The 20,881-nt window shown below is 47.0% G+C and overlaps 1 protein-coding gene across 1 annotated transcript in view; it reads right to left on the bottom strand.

Moving 5' to 3' along the window:
- Positions 1–211: 211 nt before the first annotated feature.
- Positions 212–20,881, bottom strand: part of RALGAPA2 (Ral GTPase activating protein catalytic subunit alpha 2) — a gene marked incomplete at both ends in the record, with an annotated part of 280,312 nt that continues 259,642 nt past the window's right edge. Inside the window, 2 exon segments of the mRNA XM_079718966.1 lie at positions 212–323; positions 325–477. Of these exon segments, the coding sequence (XP_079575092.1) occupies positions 212–323; positions 325–477 (265 nt within the window).

Raw genomic sequence — 20,881 nt, 5'->3', positions numbered from 1 at the left:
GGTGGCAACGGCTTCGACGGCGAGGAACTCTTTTTTGACAAGTAAGCACTGATTCGGGGGTCGCTCTGAAACAACCCACACCCCCAAGTGAACCGGAGCACATGACTGACAACAAGTGCATTAACCTCGCTGGATGTGGAGGTTAACAGGATGGCGGGAGCAAAGGACGGGGCGAACAGCTTGGATACAAAACAAATCAGACTGAATGTCATCACTCCTTTTGATATTCATTAGTGGATTCAGGGGGAGAATGCGCTGCTTCGTACATTCGCGAGCATTTATCTGTGAAAAACGGGTGTACATCTGCGGTGCGAGCGTGTGGAGGGCACGAGGGGAGAATAAAGCGGCCACTCACCAGTTCCGCTGACGGAGTAGCTGGAAGACGGGGAGAAGACCTGGGCTGTGAAATCCTCAAACGTCATGACTTCGCGATGGTTCTGGATTACTGCTTCGAGATACAGGGCTCGCTCCTCGTAGCTGCAGGAGTCGGTTAAGGAAACAAGTGCTCATGCAGAATGACACGCAGAACAGTGACAGAGTTCACTTTGTGTTAAATACAATCATGCGTCTCTTACACTTGTGTGGGAAGAGGTACCTTGCAAGTTCGTGAACATCCTGTTGGAGAATTAAATATGAGTCATGATTCATGAGAACATTCCAATTTGGAGGCCTAAGATTCCCTTAGATTTCAACTGCACCCAAACTAGTATCACTGAAAAAAAAATATAAACCAATAGTTCTAGAATCACAGCAAAAGGTCATCAACCGGATTGGAACAAACAAAAACAGAGACATTGGTAGCGGCCTCATCCCTTTCTATCCACAACCGTGGGACAGCGCTGGATCGCCCCTTCTTAGTTCTGTGGATGAAACGTTCTTCTCAGCCTACTGATAAAATGAATCGATACTCCAAGCAATAATTGGTGACACACACTTAAAAAATAAGACCACTGGGCAGAGGGAAGGCCAGGAAGGTATGCTCTGAAGGGCACCAGAGCCCCAAGCTGAGATAAGCCACAAGCATTAGAAAGAATAAGTGGGGAGAATCTAGCAGGGAGCGTACAATGCAATATTAAAAAAAGAAGACTATTGCCTTTTAATTAAAACTGCAGTCTGGAACACACGCATTCAAATGTGTAATCAAAAACCAGTCACCAATAAAACTTAGAAGCGTAACACGCTGAAGCAACTTTCCAGCTGTCTTAATAGGACCCCTGCGTGTGGCAGCCTTTCACAGGGCAGAAAGCAAATCTTCCCCTTTTGTGTGTGGCTTCTGTTTCCTCGGAAGGTGAATCATGCCTCCCCATAACAGGATAACGTCAGGACAATCTGACAGCGGATGGAGGTGCCACACGTAGGGTTTTATGAATTAACACTCGGGGGAGTCAGCGTGATGTCTTAGCCCCCCTTCCTGTGATCAACACAAAAGTTAAGAGACATGTTTTAGTCGTTTTGAAAATCGTGCTAATTCCCCAGGAACAGGGGGAATGAGGGTCACCGCCAGTTTATTATGTGCAGCTCCAGAAGGGCAAAAGTAATTCTAGCATTTCTCACCATATTTTAAAGCGATCTTTTCAAAATGGCCTCTTTTAAAAATGTAAGTTGGGGAAAATTATGCCCTTCCAATAAGCTGTCGATAAGCATGTGTTTTAAAAGAGGAGAATATTTTTCTATTCTTTTGGCAGAGGATGCTCACGAGCTTCCCGGGAGAGGCTCTTCCCCTCCTCCTCCTCCTTTTATTACATTCAGGGAAGGGTTTTCACCCTGGGAGGAGACCAGAGACATTCTAGGGCTGGCTGTGCATACGTGGTAGCCACGAGCTGTAGGTGCCTAGCTACACTGAAATTTAAACTAATAAATACAAAGAAACAGAAATTCGGTTCTTCCGTCCTACTCGTCGTATTTCAAGCATGCACAGCCACGTGTGGCCAGGGGCCACCGGCCTGGATTGTGCAGATACAGGACACGCCCATCGCTGGGGAAAGCTTTCCTGGGCTGCGCTATTCCAGAATTTCTCTGCAGGCCGGCTCTATGCAACTTTTAAAGAGGAACATGAGTTTAAAGGTTCAAAAGTGGCCCCTCTGATGATATATGATGGTTTACAGAGATGGTCACAGCATCCTGAGGCCTGGCTGCGTGAGCCTGCATGACGGGCTGAACTCCGGGTGACTCGCCTTCCCGGACAGGCTGCCCAGGCCTGGAGGGACCTGCTAATGCCATTCACATCTCATTATGAACACGCTTATTCTGCACAGCACTTGGCTGTCACTGAGTGCAGCCCTCCGAGCCGCTGGGCCGCGAACAGCAGGACGCTAGGCCTGGACGGCCGGCTGGCGGACAGGCACTGTGACACTGAACTGGCACGTGCAGGCCCAGCAGGGGCCAAGCCAGGCGTGACAAATTACTCAAAAAGCTGAGCTCAACTTACGGCTGAAGACCACCTGAGCCTGTGGCCCTGTCAGCGCCCCTTCCCGGCCCCCTCTCAGTGCAGCCTGCTCTCGGCCTCTGCAGGCCCGTCCTGCTGGGTCCTGAGGCCCCGCTGAGCCCAGAAACCCACACACAGTGCTCGGACGTGAGGATGCGCTGGGCTGAAGACACGGCGGAGGCCACACATCTGGAGGGGCGGCCGCGACGCTGACCGAGCTCACCATCCACCACAAAGGGACGCCGTGTACACCACCACCTACAGGACCCGCAGGGTGGCCTGGCAGCCCCGTCCTGAGCGACACTCTCCTATTGTCCATAAATTTGTCCCTTGTCAAGGCTGAGAGATCTGGGCTCCTGAGGGCAAATTCAGCACTGGACTCTCAGGTTAATAATCCAGTTTTGAGATTCTCAGGTGCAATAAATATTTATGGTCTGACCCCTCAATGGAGGTACCATGGAAGACAGAGCACAGAAGGGTGTGTTCAGAACAGGGTCCTCGAGGAAGGGTTGCTTCCTAGAAGGTTCCCTGGCTGTCACGTGGAGCAGACACTCCCCACCCTAGGCTGGGCTACGCTGTGCTGAACTGGGTGTCGTCTCTCAGACAAACATCTGTTAGGGAATGGGGTGAGACCCGGAGAGCATGAAATGCGTTTGCACTCACAGCCCAAGCCAGGGCATGTAAACGCCATGACAAAGAGAAAACAAACATCACCCCAACTCTGGCACCATTTAGAAACAGCCAAGGAGCTCACGCATGCCAAAATCTTTTTTTTTTTTTTTTTTCAAAGTAGCTTTAAGAAAATGTAGCTCTGGGATCTTAACGGAATTTGTTAGTAGCACTACTATTAAGGGCAACTAACCAGGAGCAGTGTCCTCCATCATTTTCTTACCTAACATCCTTAGGGCTTCAATGCTGGTTGCTTTCTATTCAAAAAGGCATTTATAATTTAGACATCAAAGGCTTTATAAGGTTTGTCTCTTCACGTGTAAGACATGTTAAGACATGAACTGAATGCTGAAGTAATGCCAGGCAGTGGATGATTAGTGACCTCTGACTGGAAGCAGGTGGCTACAGAGGCACCTGGTCACACATCCAACACCTGTTTCAATACCAGCCTTTGCCCTTCTGCTCTCAGCAAGTCCACTAACAAATGTGAAACTTATATTCTGTCCTGAATTATTACCTCATTAAATACCACACACAGTACTTTTTAAAGAGAAAATTTCCCCTCGATTCCTCAATTCAGAGAACATTCAAATTACTAACTAGAAATCCATCTCGGTTTCCGGATAATTTTGAGTTTTTAGTGACCTACTCTGTCTACTCAATATTCCTCCACTTGAATAAAGAGGCCATATGTCTTCACTGGTTACATTTTCCCAAAAACCTCCAAGAGAACTTTCCTAAACCCTCAAGATAAACTCTGCTGGGCTGCAAGAGCCTGAAAATCCAAAGCCAAGTCCCCAAATTTATTCTGATTATTATTTGTTTTAATTTTTAGCAATGACAGTAGCAGCATGACAGTGAGAAAGGAGCTTGCTCTTCGCAGGAGGATGGGCTGGAGCTTGAAGCCCACCCGCCAACTCCTCCCCAGTCCCCAGCCTCGGCTGCCTTCTGTGTACGGTGGGGACGCTGACATCAGCTCTCGGGGCTGTGGGAAGGTTAGATAGATTGGATAGAATCATCAGAGGAAGCATTGACCCAGGTCCCATCACACAAGAGAAGCACCATAAATGTGGATTTCCTGTTCCCCCTCATCCCCAATGTGCGTTTATGAGTTTGTCTTCCAGAAAGAACATGGTGGATAAATGAGGGGGTCTTCTGCGTCAGGCTTTAGGCAACAGACTCCTTTATACTTGACCCACGTGAGCTGGGGTGAGTCCTGTGGTCTCCATGTTACTGATCAAGAATGGATGCTCAAAGAGCTCAAGTGATTTCTCTAGAGCCACAGTCACTCAGGGGTGCAATTGGGACTAGAACTCGGGTCTTCTAACTTTACTGCTTTCAGCTAATATATTGAATTCTAAAACACATAAATTCTAAGTTCATGATCTAATGCAAGGTTGGGAATTAAACTCCAAATGAGAATAAATCAACTGACTTAAATATATACGGGCATAAAAGTCAACCTATAACTGAAACTTGAGTACATAGGTTTAAGCTGCATTGATACCCACAGACCACGCTGACTTTATACATTCATAAAAATAACAATTACTTCAGTTTTTGGCTTATTCAAAGCCAAAAAGTTATCTGGGAATAAATCTTGGGATAACTCCATTTTTTTTTTTTTTTAATTCAAGGAGTAAAGAGAACTGTTTGAAAGAGGCTATGTTGCAGGCTGTACTTTTCCCCAAACCTTGAAACCCTTCTTGCCTGGACCTTCTCTGTACTTCCCAAGAGTGGACAGGGCCTTGGAGGAGGGGGCTTCTGGATGCCCACTGATAAATGCAGCTGCACAGTGGAATACTATACAGCACTGAAAATAAACTACAGGTCTGTGTATTAGCATGAATGAAACTCAAAACAACATTCAATGAAAAAAGCAAGTTACTGAAGAACACACACGGTGAAACTCTATTTACATAAAATTTAAAAACAGGCAGGGCTTCCCTGGTGGCACAGTGGTTGGGAGTCCGCCTGCCGATGTGGGGGACACGGGTTTGTGCCCCGGTCCGGGAGGATCCCACATGCCGCAGAGCGGCTGGGCCCGTGGGCCATGGCCGCTGAGCCTGCGCACCCGGAGCCTGTGCTCCACAGCGGGAGAGGCCACAGCGGTGAGAGGCCCGCGTACTGCAAAAAAACCCAAAAAACAAAAAAAACAGGCAAAGTGAAACATATTGCTGAGGGATGCACACATACGCAGTGAAACTCTAACCAGCGTTATCTCAGGGGCTGGGGTGGAGGTGGCACATGGGAGGGTCTCATGAGGGTGTGGAGCAGAGGCAGGAGAGGAAGCAGCCTCCCCGGGTGACCGCGGGAGGAAGAGGTATAGGTGAGAAGAGCGGACACTCCTCACACAAGGACAGACCCCGGGCTCACAGAAACCCGGGGAGAAAGAGATTACTTAGGACAGCTGTGGATGCAGGAAAGCGCCCCTGAATATATCCACAGATATACTTTAAACCTAGGAAGATGATGAGCCCACAGTGGCAGACTCTGAGCTTGAGAAGGAATGGCTAAGGATAGTTTACAAAACTAGGAAATGAATGAGCTGATGTCTTCTGTTGGGCCCACGACCAGGAGCTTTTGGAATAGATGCAGAGGATGATAATAACACATTTTCATTTCTCAGGTGATGTTTTGAATATTGACCAAAGGATAAACCTTTAAAATGCTACTGGTCTTAGGTATGACACCAAAAGCACAAGCAACCAAAATAAAAATAGGAAAATTAGACTTTATCAAAATAAAAACTTCTGTGCTTCAAAGGACTCTATCAAGTAAGTGAAGACACAACCCACAGAATGAGGGAATGTATTTGCAAATCATTTACCCGATAGGCATCTCATATTCAGAATATATAAAAATACTTATAACTCAATAATAAAACACAGCACAATTAAATAGACATTTCTCCAAAGAAGATATCTACATGACCAACAAACACATGAAAAGATGCTCAGCATCCTTTAGTCATCAGGGCAATGGAAATCCAACCACAGTGAGATAGCACCTCACACCTACTGGGATGGTTATGATCAAAAGGACAAGAATGAACAAGTGTTGGTGAGGATGTGGGGACACTGGAGGGAAAGTAAAAGGGTGCAGCCACTGTAGAAAAGTTTGGAAGTTTCCCATAAAGTTACACATATGATCCAGAAAATCCACTTCTAGGTATGTACCCAAGAGCACTGAAAATATACCTTCACACAAAAATGTGTACACAAATGTTCACAGCTGTATTATTTGTAATAGCCCCTAAGTGGAAACAGCCCAACTGTCCATAAACTGACGACAATGTAATATTGTTCGTATATTCATAAAAAAGGAATAAAATACTGAACATGCTACAACATGAGTGAAACTTGAGAAGGGAACTATGCTACGCGAAAGAAGCCAGATACAAAAGGCCTCGCACTGTGTGAACCCATTCCTATAAATGTCCAGAATAAGAAAACCCACAGACAGAAATTAATGATTGTTTTTTTGGCTGCAGTGCATAGCTTGAGGGATCTCAGTTCCCTGACCAGGGACTGAACCTGGGCCATGGGAGGGGACTGGGGGGAGAAGGGGATGAGGAGTGACTACTGATGGGGATGGGGGCACAAAAATGCTCTGGAATCGGACAATCTGGTGAAGAGACTAAAAACCACTGAATTTTAGGGTATGTGAATTATACCTCAATGAAAAACCGTCCCCCCAAATGCCTCTGAGTACACGGTACATGCGATGCATTGTTGGGAAGGTCTTCTGATAAAAAGGTCCTCACTGACCACAATCCAGAACAAATGGAAAGGTGGCCTGGCCATGCTAAAAGGTGGTGTTTATTCACAGAAGATCCCTGAACCGTGTGCCAGGGGTTCTTCTAGGAGTTGGAGAGACCAGGGTCAAAAAGAGACAGCTTTGTCCCTCACGGTACCCACAGCTTATCTGAAAAGACAGCCACAAACTCATCACTTGCCAGGCGGGCAGGACCTGCATAGGGCATAGGGACCCAGCAGGTGGAGGGGCTCCCTGAGGGCCTGTGGTGATGGGAGGAGCGCAGGGTCTCTAGCCCCTGAGAGAACCACCGCTGGAGGTTCTGCAACAGCAGACAGGTCTACTCTGTACTTGAGAGGTCATGGGGCGGGGCGGGGCGGTGGGGATGGAACAAGGGGAGGGACGTGTGTGGAAGGGCCCAGAGGAAGGGCCACTAGTCAGAAAGAGGGAGGAGAGACGGGCCTCTGGAGAGCAGAGGTGGAGGGGAATGGAGGTGCTGTGGACCGCAGGATGCTCTGGTGGGCGTGGGGACACTCGCTCTGGCCAGACCGCGGGGCCGTGGCTTAGGTGCAGACGCTGATGCAGAGGATGGAAAGGGGACAGGAGTGTGCAGGGCCTGAAGGCGTCAGGGAGCAGTGCTGGGGAAGAGGCTCGGCCGAGGCCTGGGCTGGGGATGAATGGCCCCGAGTCACGGACTTGGAGCCGGTCCTGGAGGAGACCAGGGGAGGATGCATACTGGGAACTCCCTCCTCCCCACTGCGGAGTGGGGGCAGAAGTCCGCGGAGGAGGGAACAGGACAGTGGGAGAGGGAGGGCAGGAGCCTGGGGCCATGTGTTTCTGGAGGGAGGGGCCTCCGCTCACGTGTCTCAGGTCTGCTCCCTTAACCTCTTCCCTGGTACCTGCCACCCGGAGGGAGAGATACTCCACAGGTGGGCTGGGCTGGCATTTGATAATCCGAAATAAATGGATGAAATTCCATAATAAATCAAGACAGGAGCAGGTGCCAGGTACAGCCTAAAGCCATACATCATTTTTTACAAAGATTTTGTTTGTCTTTCAAATATAATGCAAATTTAAATTCTAGGACTCTTTAAGACCCCAAATAAATGAATCATTCAAAGTAAATGTCACAGCCTGGAAACGGATAAAGAGGACGACTTCACTGAACAATGTAGCCAAAGAGATAGATGTTTGGGAAAAGGAAATTAAACACATAAGATATTAGATTAGGTTTCAGACCCTAATGGTACACTCCTGGAGAGGAAACAGCGCACCACTGCTAAGAAAGGAGAAAAGACATATTTAACCAAGTTTAAGAATAATTCTGAGGAAATGACCAGAGTAAATGGAAATGGGGAAAAATAGATTTTCTTCAGGCTATTAAATTACAGACTTTTGGAGAAGGTCTGCTCTCATAGGCATAGGGAAAGGAAGGTCTTGCTCTTAGGATGGGAGGAGCTCCGAGGGTGCGAGGGACTGATGTCCAGTTTGATTAGGAACGTTCGCATCAGCTCTTCGCAGGCATCTATGTGGGAGGAGCACACCCTCAGTCACGCGCTTTTTTTCCATTTCCAACCTCCCCAGCGCCCCGTGTGTCTCACCTTCCGTAAATCACCAGGCAAGAAAGGGCCCTGTGACACCGTCCCTCCAAGCTTCACCTCAGTAAAAACATAAGTGATGAGAAAAACAGGCGCTTGGCCTCTTTCCCATCTAGAGGCTGCACTGTCGAGTGAATGAGCAGAGACAGCAGAGACCCCGCTGGCTGCTTTGCTGATGAAACGACCCAAGAAGTGACTGATCAGTACGGACCACGGTCGGCCAGACTGATGCCAATAACTTGGTTTCTGGGTGGAAGGGACTCAGTGTCACCTGAACTGTTTCTCTTTCACAGATTCTCACTCATCCCAGAGCTACGGTGTGTTAGGAGCTAACAAATGTGCTCTCAACGTCAGTTACAGAGATGACCACTGCTGACAATTTGTTGGCATTTAATATCCACGAAGTTACAACCAAGTGGAAAACAATTAGAAATGCGGAACTGTCTCTAACTGTCTTAGACTCTCTTTGCGGCAAGGAATAAAAAGGGTCGACAATTAAATAGCAGTACATGTGGATTTTAAACTCTATCATCGCTGACTGTAAGGGACAAGTTATTAAATAATATATGTGAGGGCTTCCCTGGTGGCGCAGCGGTTGAGAGTCCGCCTGCCGATGCAGGGGACATGGGTTCGTGCCCTGGTCCGGGAGGATCCCACATGTCGCAGAGCGGCTGGGCCCGTGAGCCATGGCCGCTAGGCCTGCACGTCCGGAGCCTGTGCTCCGCAACGGGAGAGGCCACAACGTTGAGAGGCCCGCGTACCGAAAAGAAAAAAAAAAAAAGTGACAGGTATTATTTAGTGCAACGTAATTTGAAGTAAATCATCCTATATTTAGTCCTCAACCACTCTCACTATGGAGAAGAAAGCCAGTTCCATGTGACCTATGGATTGGTTTCTATCCGGGTTGATTCTAAAAGTAAAATGGATTCATGATGGTACATGATAGATAAGAGAACAAAATCCAAAAGGACAAGAAAAGTCTTCTGTGGCAGATGTTCTGGTTATAATTTTCTTGAAATATTCTCAACTGTTGTCCATCACCAGCCCACTAGGCCCAGATGAAGTCAGGGTAGGCTCAGGCAGAATTATATTTTGCAGTCCCAAGTACTTGCACCAAGCTCTGTACAGATTTTCTTGAGTTTTCATTTCCAAAAACAATTTTGAGGAAATACTCCTTTTTACGATGTTTCAAAACTTTGAGCTGTATTTAAAAACGATAAATAAGACTGCATCTGAAAACAGAAAATAGTATTTCTATATTTCTGTGAAATAATTCTAGCTTAATGGCATCTGAGTTTTCCAGGAAGATACTCATCTTAATACCAAATTATCAAATGACAAGAAGTAACTCCAAGAAAAGTTAGGGGTTTACCAAATGCAAGCGACCTGGAAACTGAGGACAGCAGCGCCTGTGAAGGGGGCAAACGGGCCTCCCGGGGCCCATCCAGACTCAGTTCTAGTGGGTAAAACAGGGTGTCACTCACAGCACACCTGAGTGATAACCACAGCAGCTGACCCGTACCTGAAACTCAATACATCCACAGACTTATCACTTAGAGTGAAAAAATACTGCCCAAGTGATCGAAACCTAACTGGAAATTTGGGGGAATTCTAATAACGCAAAGCTCCTCCATGATCAGGAGTAGCAAAACTGTGTTTGCCACATAATGTTAAAGCAGCTAATTTCTGGCAATTAGAAACAATGTGTGATGCCAGGGGCTCATGTAGGTTACGCTAAGCAGACACAAGGGTTGAGCTGTCCTGCCGAGTGGCCCCGGAGGCAGCCCTCTGAAGGGCTGCTCATCTGTGGACACGGCTGGGCCTGTCAATGGATCTGGGCCCCGAGCTGACCACAGGGGCCAGAGAAGCCCTGAGAACCCCAGCCTTGTTCGTTCTGTGACCAGGAAAGGGGTTTTGAGCAGCTGGAGGGCAAAAAGCATCTCTTTTACTCTTTTTACACCTGTCTCAGCATTTGGATCAGTGTTAGGTTAAAACAAAGCGATGATCAGGAAGCATACAAAGTCACTTAAATAATGTAGTGGGAAATTGTTGTGCTTTGCCTTCAAGGTTGGCCAGACTTCCCAGGGGTTACTGGAATGACTCTGGTTTCACAGGGACTCGATATGGGGTTCTACGACCTCTGCTTATCTTAGTTCTAGGCTGTGCAGAGAAAACAAAATACATACACACAGTTCTGTCATAAACAGTTTGTCTAGAGGAGAGTCTAGGTGCTTGAGTGGTCCTTCCAGCACCTTCCAAAAAAAGGAGGAGAGAAATGGCACTTCCTCACGAGGCCCCAGTGAAGAGCGCTGGGTAAGGACCCACCTGTGGCCGTGTGTTCCTGGCGGGGGAGGGACACGCCGTCTGATGAAGCCGAGGAGGCCTGGGGGACGCCCGGTGCCAGCATCCAGCACGGATGCTGCAGGTTCTCAGAGACAGGGGGCACCTCACAGAGTACAGGACTCGCTTTCACGAACTCAGACGAGTCCTGTTCTGACAGCCCTTCAGGTGAGGTGCCTGTGGGTGGCACAGAAATCCAAAGGTGCCCCGAGTGTGAGCGCCCCCGTCACAGGCTCTGTTTAGACGGTGAGACTGATGGAAACAGTCAAGTGCTTTGCAGGGTCCAGCACTGTGCGAGGCCTTTTAGAGGCCGTATCTGCCTCACTTATCCTCATGACCCCGTGTATGGTCTGTACTGTTACTGTCTTTTCATAGAGGAGCAGGTTGGAGAGCAGGAAGCAGAGTGTTTGGCTCCAGGCCCCGAGATGGTAAATGCCAACGCCTGGACCCCAACCCAGCGCCTGACTCAGGGCCCCAGCTCCCAGACGCGGCCCTGCCTCTCAACCTCAGAATTCTCCCCTGAAGAGAAGAGACTGGTGTAGCCACAGCAAACAGAAGGCCCAGTTCCATCCACGAAGGACAACAGATTCAACAACTACACTACATCTTAAAAGGTAACTTTGAGTATCTAGAAATTTTTTTTTTTTTTTTTTTTTTTTTGCGGTACGCGGGCCTCTCACTGTTGTGGCCTCTCCCATTGCGGAGCACAGGCTCCGGACACGCAGGCTCAGCGGCCATGGCTCATGGGCCCAGCCGCTCCACGGCATGTGGGATCTTCCCGGACCAGGGCACGAACCCGCGTCCCCTGCATCGGCAAGCGGACTCTCAACCACTGCGCCACCAGGGAAGCCTGAAATTTCCCGTTTTTAAGAGTAATGCAGAAGGAAATAAAGAAACAAGGCTGTCCGTCCCGGTGGGAACAAAGATCAGAATTAGAAAAATCCCTCACAGTAACACACACTTTAAAAAGAAGATATACAGATAAAAAAGGATGGGTGTTTACATCTTGATTTTATATGGTTTTATATGTTGGGATAATTCTACTTTATACTTTATATGAAAACTGCCTGCTTTTATATTTTATATTCAAAATTCCCCGTCAAAGAGCCCGTTCATTCTGACTAAAATATATTCGTCACATTACACACAGAAACAACCCAGAATGCCGTTAAAGATAAAATTCCCAACTCACACAATTCTCTGGGACTTTCCACATTTGAGTCTCATAGAGTCACTCGATATCATCTTCGTGACTAAAAATACAACTGCAGTATTACTTAAAATTATAATCAAATCATTCTCTTGCAAATTAAGACACTTACTCTTGGAAAAATAGCAAAATTGAATTAGGTGTGTCTTTTCTTGACAGATCAAAAGCAACTCCATTAAGCCATCAGTTTTATATTAATGGCACGAGACATGGCCCAGATGAGGAAAATGTCCTTTGGAGCCATTTTGTACTTTATTTAAAGAGAGATGGAGATGTTCCCCACAATTCAAACGTGAAGCAGAACTGTATCACAGGTCCCTAGACCAAGAGGCCAATATGATCCCCATGAGGTAGCCATGCACAGCAGAGAGCCCAGGTCTATCTTCCCTCAATTTCTTATTTCTTCCAATTATTGTGTCTGCCACCCACCCATCCATTCATCCATCCATCCACCCACCCATCCACGCATCCATCCATCCATCCATACGATATTTACTAAGTGCCTCCTATGTATCCATTCTTCTTCCTTCAGCTGTAAGAAAACTACTTCCTTGCTGCTCAACTCTCTTCTAAGTCTTGGCTTCTACAATACCTGACCATCACACTGAGTGTTATAGTATTATTCTGGGGGGATTCTAAAACACATCATGGTGAGGTTACATTACCATCAGCCTGAGCTCTGTTGGGATGATAGCTCTCTTAGAATAAAAGATATACTCTTTATGTAATAAGTAAGAACAACCTACCCAGTGTTGGTATAACGCTCTGCCCTTTTGTAGCCATGAGCCATTGGATCCTCCTGGAAACCTCCATCCACAGATGATAAGGTGGAGATGGAACGGAAATGATTCTGCTGAGACCATCCAGCTAGTAGTGAGTGCGGCTCGAACTCAAGCCCAGGCCAGTCTGTTCCCAGCGTTGGTCTCTGCTTCTCTCTTACACTGTCTCAGTTTAGTATGAATGTTAGTTCAGAGTTTGCAATGTTCATGCTAAGTTAATTCACAAATACTGTTGTTTGGTGCTGACAGGAAGGTAAGAATAGACAAATTAGATCCTCCTCTCTCCCTCCAGAACCAAGAGTAGCACAAAAGAAACTGGCAAGTTTTATAGCTAATCTGGCATAAATGGTGACTTCCTAGCCGAATTATTATCTGTAGGACTGACTTAGGAAGCTGGGATACAGAGTGATAAACTATATTAATTCAGTCTTTTCATTTATGTGTCAGAGTTTGTTTAAGCCAAATTGATCTTACTGTGCTTATTTCTGGTCACATTTTGAAGATAACCAGTGCAGAATTCTAAAGTTTTATTAATTAGCTATTTCGAGTGGACATTTTCGAGGAGAGGATGGCTGAGCACTGTCGGGCAGGGGTGACAGGTCAGGACACTGGACACGGCAGCACTGTCCGCTGGGTGGTCCGTTTGGCTTCTGCTTCACAATTAAAACACTGAGCCACAATGAGAATGGATTGTTCTTCCTCAACTGCTATCTTCCAAGGGTCATAAAGCTTCTTGGCAAATCCTTATCTTTAATTATGTGCCATTTGGTGTCATTCGAAAACACTGGAGAGGTTTAAAGCATCTGTGCAATGACTCGGACTAGAAACGCAGGCCCTGCATCCCGTGCGGTGGTGGGCAGCAAGGTCAAGGTCAGCCCCACCTGGGATGTCGCCCCAGGCAAGCAGCCTGCGCAGTCCTGGGATCTCGGTCCTTCCTCCAGAAAAGGGGGTCCCGGGGTGACCTGCAGGAACAAAGGCCGTGTGTGCCGAGTCTGGGCGGGCAGAGTACCTGCCCATGAGAGCGCACGGCCCCTGCAGCGCCCACAGGTTGAACCCACTGGAACAGCTGGCAAAGCAGCACCGGGGTGTGTGGAACCCGGCGTCTCGGAGCGGAGGGTGGAAGGCAGGATGGGCTTGGAGCTGCAGGCTGATCCATCGCCTACTGGCCGCTGGTGCTCAGGCGACTGGCCCAGAGTCGTAGCCCTGCCGAGGGCTGAGGCAGCAGGTGCCCCGTGTGTGGGAAAGCTCCTCCGTCCTCAGTCTGAAATTGCTTCCTCCAACAGGCAAAAGGCAACACTTCAGGGGAGATGTTTTTCTCCATTAAAAATGGAAACAGGAGGACCAGGGACTAGGGGAGCAGTCACTTTAAATGATGGAAACTTGGTTCCCCCCTACAGCGGATCCTGAACCACATCAAGCGTGCTGGGGATTTACTTTGTAAACTGAGGTTTTTGACAGTTTTCACTACAGAAGGAAATGCCTGGGTCATTTTCTACAGAGACGGTCCGAGGATGTGACTGTCCTCTTGAACCTGGCAACGAGTGACTGCCAGGGCTTTCCTTTGGTGATAGACTTAGCTGCCTGGTGTCACAAGCCAGGTGATCATGTGAGACAAAAATTGGGGGAAGGGTCAGAAGTTACCCTGCGGTGGTCCCCCGAGCTTTGTGACAACGCTAATCTTATTAAAGTTGAGTGATGTCACCTAATGAGCTTTATTTTTTAACTTTTTGGAGGACAAATTAGAGGCAACTACCTGGACTTTTTAATCACTTAGTAATGCCAAACAATTCCCTTGACTGGAGAGAATCAAAAATAAAGGCCACAGTAAATCCTTGTTGTTTACCTATTTTATATATAGTGCTGTGCATCTGTTAATCCCATACTCTTAATTCCATCCCCCCTTGTCCTTTGGTACCCAAAAGTTTGTTTTCTATGTCTGTGAGTCTGCTTCTGTCTTATAAGTAAGTTCCTTTGTACTATTTTTTAGATTCCACATATAAGTGATATCATATAATATCTGTCTTTCTCTGTCTGACTTACTTCACTTAGTGTGATTATCTCTAGGTCCATCCATGTTGCTGCAAATGGCATTTTCATTCTTTTTTATGGTTGAGTAATATTCCACTGTGTATATGGTGTGTGTGTGTGTATATATATATATATATATATATATATATACACACACACACACACACACACCACATCTTTTACTGTATAGCACAGGGAACTATATTCAATATCTTGTAACAGACTATAATGGAAAAGAAAAGAAAAAAGAATATACATATATATATGTATAACCGAATCACTTTGCTGTATACCTGAAACTAACACAATATTGTAAATCGACTATACTTCAGTAAAAAAATAAATAAATAAAATTTAAAAATAAGAGAAAAAAGTAAAGGCCACAGCATATCTTTTGAAAACAGTTATGTAAAGTTAATTATTTAAGGGAGACCAGCGGACTAATTCAATGTTGGGAAAACATTCTGCCATGTTGTATGCACATGAGAAGGCAAGTAATTATTTTTTACTTCAAATTATTTATTTTGAAAGAACAAATTCTGATCTCCCTCCAAATAGCTTTGTATCTGGCTTTTGTTGTTGTTGTTTTAAAACTAGCTGGCCTCCTCTTTTTGCCAGGGAGATTCTCTGTCATTGTTAAATACACGAAGTCCTGAAATTGCCCATCTTGGAGTTGCCCATATGAGAAGCAGCTGCTCTCTGCCAGCCTTTCCATCAGGGCAGACTCTCCACTCCAGCTCCCTGGAGGCCCACATCTGGCTGGTCGCTATGCCCCCAGCATCTCCTAGGTGTATCCTGCCTGCGCTGATTTAAGAAAGACCATTCAAATTTATTGACAATCCGTTAGCCATTGTCACTTCATGCCACAAACACAAACATTTTTATCCATCCATCCATCCATCCGTCCATCTGTCCATCCATCTGTCCATTTAAAAACATAATTATTAATCCTATTATGTGCCAACCATGAGCCAAGATTATTAGAATAATTCTTGGAAAATTCTATGAAGAGAAAGTATTGCGATTTTCACTTTAAAGCTGGAGAAACTGAGTCTCTAATAAGTTAAATATTAGCTGAACATTGGTATTTTCATGGTTCAACGTAATAAACTGCCCAGAGCCGGGGTGGGTGGGAGGTTGGGGGGGTACTGCATTCCTCCCACAAAATATTTGGAAAGAGGTGGAAGAAACTAGGAAAGGGACCTAAACCCAGCTTGGGGTGGAGTGTTTGCAGAGGCTGGGCCATGCACCTCTGGAGGCTGCTCATCTATGACGAATCAGGAATAAGCCCTCTGACGGAAGTAATAAACACAAATTCAATCTAAAAACGTAGTACGTTTCTGAAAAACTGTATCACCAACAGTTCGACTTATATCACAAGATTGAAATATTTCTCTGATGAGGTCTAACGTTAAACTATAAATATTCATGCACAAACACACTCAGCTCACTTAAAGCAAGCTCTTAAATTAACGTGTTCTCACTTTGGTCAGCATCGTGCACCCAAAGGACTACAGAGACAAGCTTGCCTGACAAGTTACACAGTCGGGATATTTTCTTGAGAATGAAGACAACATTCACACAGAACTAGGCTGGGAACCTCAGCTTCAAAGCGCAACAGATTAAGGGCTAAAATGGTTTAGAAATGCAGTCCACAGTGATGGAATTCTGACACTTTCCAGAACAGAACGTAGATCAAATAAGAAATACAATATTCCGTAACGTGTATTTCATATAGTGAAGAGAAGTGCACTTAACAGAAATGTAGATAAAGATTTTGATTACATTTTTGTACCATCATAAGCCCTCGGTTTTAACCATAGCATCTGATACACGGCACATAGCCGCAGAGCATCTGCAGTGGAAGGAAGAGAGAACAAAGGGGAGTGGGAATGCACGGGGTGACTGTGACTTGGTATCTGAGAAAAACCCTGGAGAACGGAACCTCAGTTACTTAGCAGGCCAGGCAGTGAGGAATGAGGTGTATATAAGCACAAGGAAAGCAAAAAGTAAAGCAAATTTTAATCACATGGTTAGCTGTGGAACGTATCCACAGCTGTCCTGGAATATATCCAACAGCAAAGTTTATATTAACTGACTATTAGGTATTTATACCATTTTTTTTCATACTTCAGTTAGTTTTGGAATCTGCCTTGTACCTAATATTTAATTAACTTATTTATTCACACTCATAAGCATCAAATATTTAGTACTCTCAGTGATAAATTTTAGCTGTGTCTTGGGCTTAAATTCAATGGAGTCTAATATTTCCTTTTTTAACTAATCCGTGTAAAATGTTAGATCACCTAAGGAAAGGGGGGAAATAGCAGTAGTTGCTCTTAAGGTATTACTTGCCTTCCACATCTTCCTGAAGAACAGGATTTGGAGTTTCTCCTTTATATAGAAGTGTAACTTAGGGTATTCATATTTGCAATTAAATATTCATCAGCTTAGGAAGCCCGTGTTTACCTGGAATGGAATATGTTTATTATCAAAGAGTCCTTTTTTCCAATCCTGCACATTAAATATATATTTTTTTAAAGAAAAAAACCAAACAAACAGCTGTCCCCACACACCAGCCTCACACGAGGATTCGGGAGAAGCACCAGCATCTTCTCTTAGTGATGCTTCTGGGGAAGGCGCTGGGTTAAGACCGACATCCACAGGGCCTGGGCTTTGAAAGCAGTAAGTTCAAGGCCAGAGTGGATGGGAAAGCGCAAGAGCATTTCAGCCACGAGCGCAGATGCTCCCCCTGCACCCCACCGAGTTCTGCAGGCTCTGTTTCAGCAATACCCAGAAACTGCTGAGGGCAAGTCATGGACATCCTAACACTAGAACACAGAGGTGTTTTCAGCTAAATGCTCTGAGGCAAAGACAAGGCAGGGGAAGGCCGTCCCCCCGATGGGGCACGCTCGTTCTGAAGTGGTGTGACATCATCTTTCATCGCTTCGAGTCAGAGGACCGTATTTAAATTCCTTCTAGAGAGACGCATTCAAAGTAAACTTAGGACAGGTATACTCTATATAAAATAGCGAAAACTACCAGGACCTGCTGTATAGCACAGGCGGCTATATTCAGTATTTTGTAATAACCTATAATGGAAAAGAATCTTAAAAAAATGTATGTATAACTGAATCACATTACTGTACATCTGAAACGCTGTAGATCAACTATACTTCAATAAAAAAAAAAAACCCGAGGTGAACTTAGGAACAATTACACAAGTTATTCTTACGTGTTCCACCCCTATGCCCTGAAATAAGATAGGATGTCCCAGAGAGGTGGCTCCTTTGGGGAATCTCCACCTGCAGTCCCAGAATCCGATCTGTCCCAACACTTGAGGTGTAGGGGGCTCACCTGATACCAGGAGCCGGGGACACTGCAGCCCCCGTCCGTGCAGGAGGCCCTGCACAGTGCCCTGCGTGCTGACGCCAGCCTGCTGTGTATCGATGAGATGCTCTCCAGATGCTGCTGGAGACGCCTGGTCCTCAGCTCAGCCCTCGGTGAAGGGCATGGCCATGGGAGGCAGCGGGAGGGAGAGAAGAACCAAGCAAAAATACGAAACTCAATTCCACGATGGAAAGGCGGGGGCGGACAGTGAGACTGTCAATTTAGCGTGTTCTGTCATCCCTGAGACGAGCGGGTGCCGCTGGGGAGGGAGGAGAGAGGGGCGCACAAGGGCTCCTGCTTCCCCCGGCTCCACCTTGACGGAGGACAATATACACAGATGCAGCTGATGCGGAGCAGAAAAGGAAGGAGAGTAAAGAATACGCTCTGCAATCAAATGCAAGCTCACTAAATTATATCTGAGGGAGAAGAGGAAGCAACAGGGCCGTCCTCTTACTATTAATATAAAGGTCGTTGGTGCGGAGCTGAGGACGCTGCCCCCGCAGGCAGGGGGAGGGGAGGGCAGGGGAGCCGAGACGGGGCAGCTCCGTTCTCAGCAAAGGAGGAGCTGGGCTGACGGTGGGCTTGTTGGGAGACCGCCCAGAGCCCTGTGGTGAAACGAGGGGGCTCCGTTCTCTCCATTAGGGGAACGAGGGACCCAACGAGGGGGCAGGTCTGTGGCAGCCCCGCGCCCCGCCCCGCCCAAAAGGCAGGAGCTGCGTTCCATTCCCTTTTCAGGGACTGTTCTAGGCTGAACACTCACGGACCGGAATTGAGATCAGGTCTGTGGACAGGATTAGTAGAAGTTTTCAGAGATTCCTTGCTCCAAATTCTATTGAAATGAACCATCCTAGAAATACCGTAGCTGCTGAAAATGGGTCGAATGACGCATTAGGTTGAATCATGCAAAACTGCTGGCTTCTGACCTACAAAAGTGGCAGTTCCACACGGTCTAACCTGATTCAGAGTCTTGGATCGCTTTGGAAGGCCCACGGCCCACGACGCTCCCCCTGAGCTGGCCTGGCCACAGTCTCACCTGTGGCCGCTTCTTCATTTTCAGGCCACTGGCCACTTGCTCGCCAGGGAACTTGGCGGCCTGCAGCATGTAGTGCCCTCAGAGCCCTTCAAACAAACCCCACAGAGGAACCACTGAGAGACTGAACCCTTGGTGCCGCTATGTCCCAGCCCCGCAATTCAAGGCCTTTATAGATAGGTTTCACATGAGTTTCCTGAGAAGATCTCAGTGGATTTGTAAATACTGCTCCTACTAAGTCAAACATTTTAATAAGATACATATTTCCTTTCTCGAAGGTGTCACCTAGTCGCCCTCCTAACACAGTTCCTACCAGGAAGGAAGAACAGACTGGTGGCTGATGGAGAAGGTGTACTTAGGTGCTACAGCCATAAGCAAGTAATGAGGCCCGTGTCCCGGCCGGGCAGCCAGGGCCAGGTCAGGCCTGGGCACAGAGGTACAGAAACAGCAGCACGGCAGCGAGGGCCAAGAGGCAGGCACTGGGATGGCTCTGAAAGGTGACAACAAGATGACACTGTTGACTCTGCCGCCCTAAAAGGGGAGGCGGGAGAGCCGTCTAAACAGAAGGAACAGAGCCCTGGCCGTGTCAGGGCCATCGGGTCCCGGGGAAGGAGACGCTGTGCTCAACGACCCGGAGGGCAGGGAGCACAGTTACCGTCCTGACGGCCCTGCCCCACGTCCATCCTGCCAGGAGCCCGCGGCCTCAAAGCCTGTGCATCAGCCGGCGCTGGGCAGGGCCCTGGGCGCACCAGACCCCCAGCTCCAGGATGACTGCAGGGGTGCTGCTCAGAGATCCAATGCTGCCTGCAGGACCCTGGCAAGTTCTCGCCCTCTCTGAGACGTGGCCGCCTCTGTAAAATGGGTGCATTACAGAACCCATCCTTTAGAACATGTGTTATATGTAATACCTATAATGAAAAGGTAGCTAAACAAATGCTGTTCTCCAACAACGACATTCATATATATTCCCTTTGTCCTTACAGAGTACTTTTTGTAAAGTGGGGTCTGAAAAATACATCCTTTGGGCAAGAAAGGCACGATACGGGGTCATTTTCCACTGGAAAATACCCCATGTGTGAGCAGGAGGAACGGGATTACTTTTATGAAGCCAGCGTCCTTGCAGACCCTGCTGCACTGGTAGCTTTTATGGACCGTTGCATTGACCCTCCCTTTTCACAGATGTGGCAACTGAGCCAGGACACATGACCTGACGTGGCTCAAGCCCCTCTCCCTATTTATAATTTAGAGGCCTGACTACCACTGGATTAAGAAGCATTGAAAACATCGCAGAGCTGGCACCCGCCGTTAAGCAATCCTGATAACTCTTTATAATTAGGTGCCCCTGGCCAGACTAGATGCCCGACTGGAAACACTTTTCTCATTTCTGTTTTCTAATGATAGAGACTGACCTGGGTGGGGGATTAACCCACAGAAAAGCTACCAGCAACAGTTAAAGTCCCTCTGAATCAACAGCCACATGCACGGCTTCAGAGCAATGCAGCACAGGTAATTTAATTTCATAAAAGGATCTTTCCAGAGTTTGTTTTTTTCCTCCCAGCGTATTGAAATGTACACATCATGAGTACAAAGTACAAGGCAGCGTCAGGCTGTAATTTTACTTCTGCACATACTTAACGTGCTGCTGGGGATGAACCA

Source organism: Hyperoodon ampullatus, assembly GCF_949752795.1.
Source record: "Hyperoodon ampullatus genome assembly, chromosome: 14".
Lineage (NCBI taxonomy): Eukaryota > Metazoa > Chordata > Mammalia > Artiodactyla > Ziphiidae > Hyperoodon > Hyperoodon ampullatus.
The sequence above is the reverse complement of the archived record's forward strand: the minus strand, read 5'-3'. Positions and strand labels throughout refer to the sequence as shown.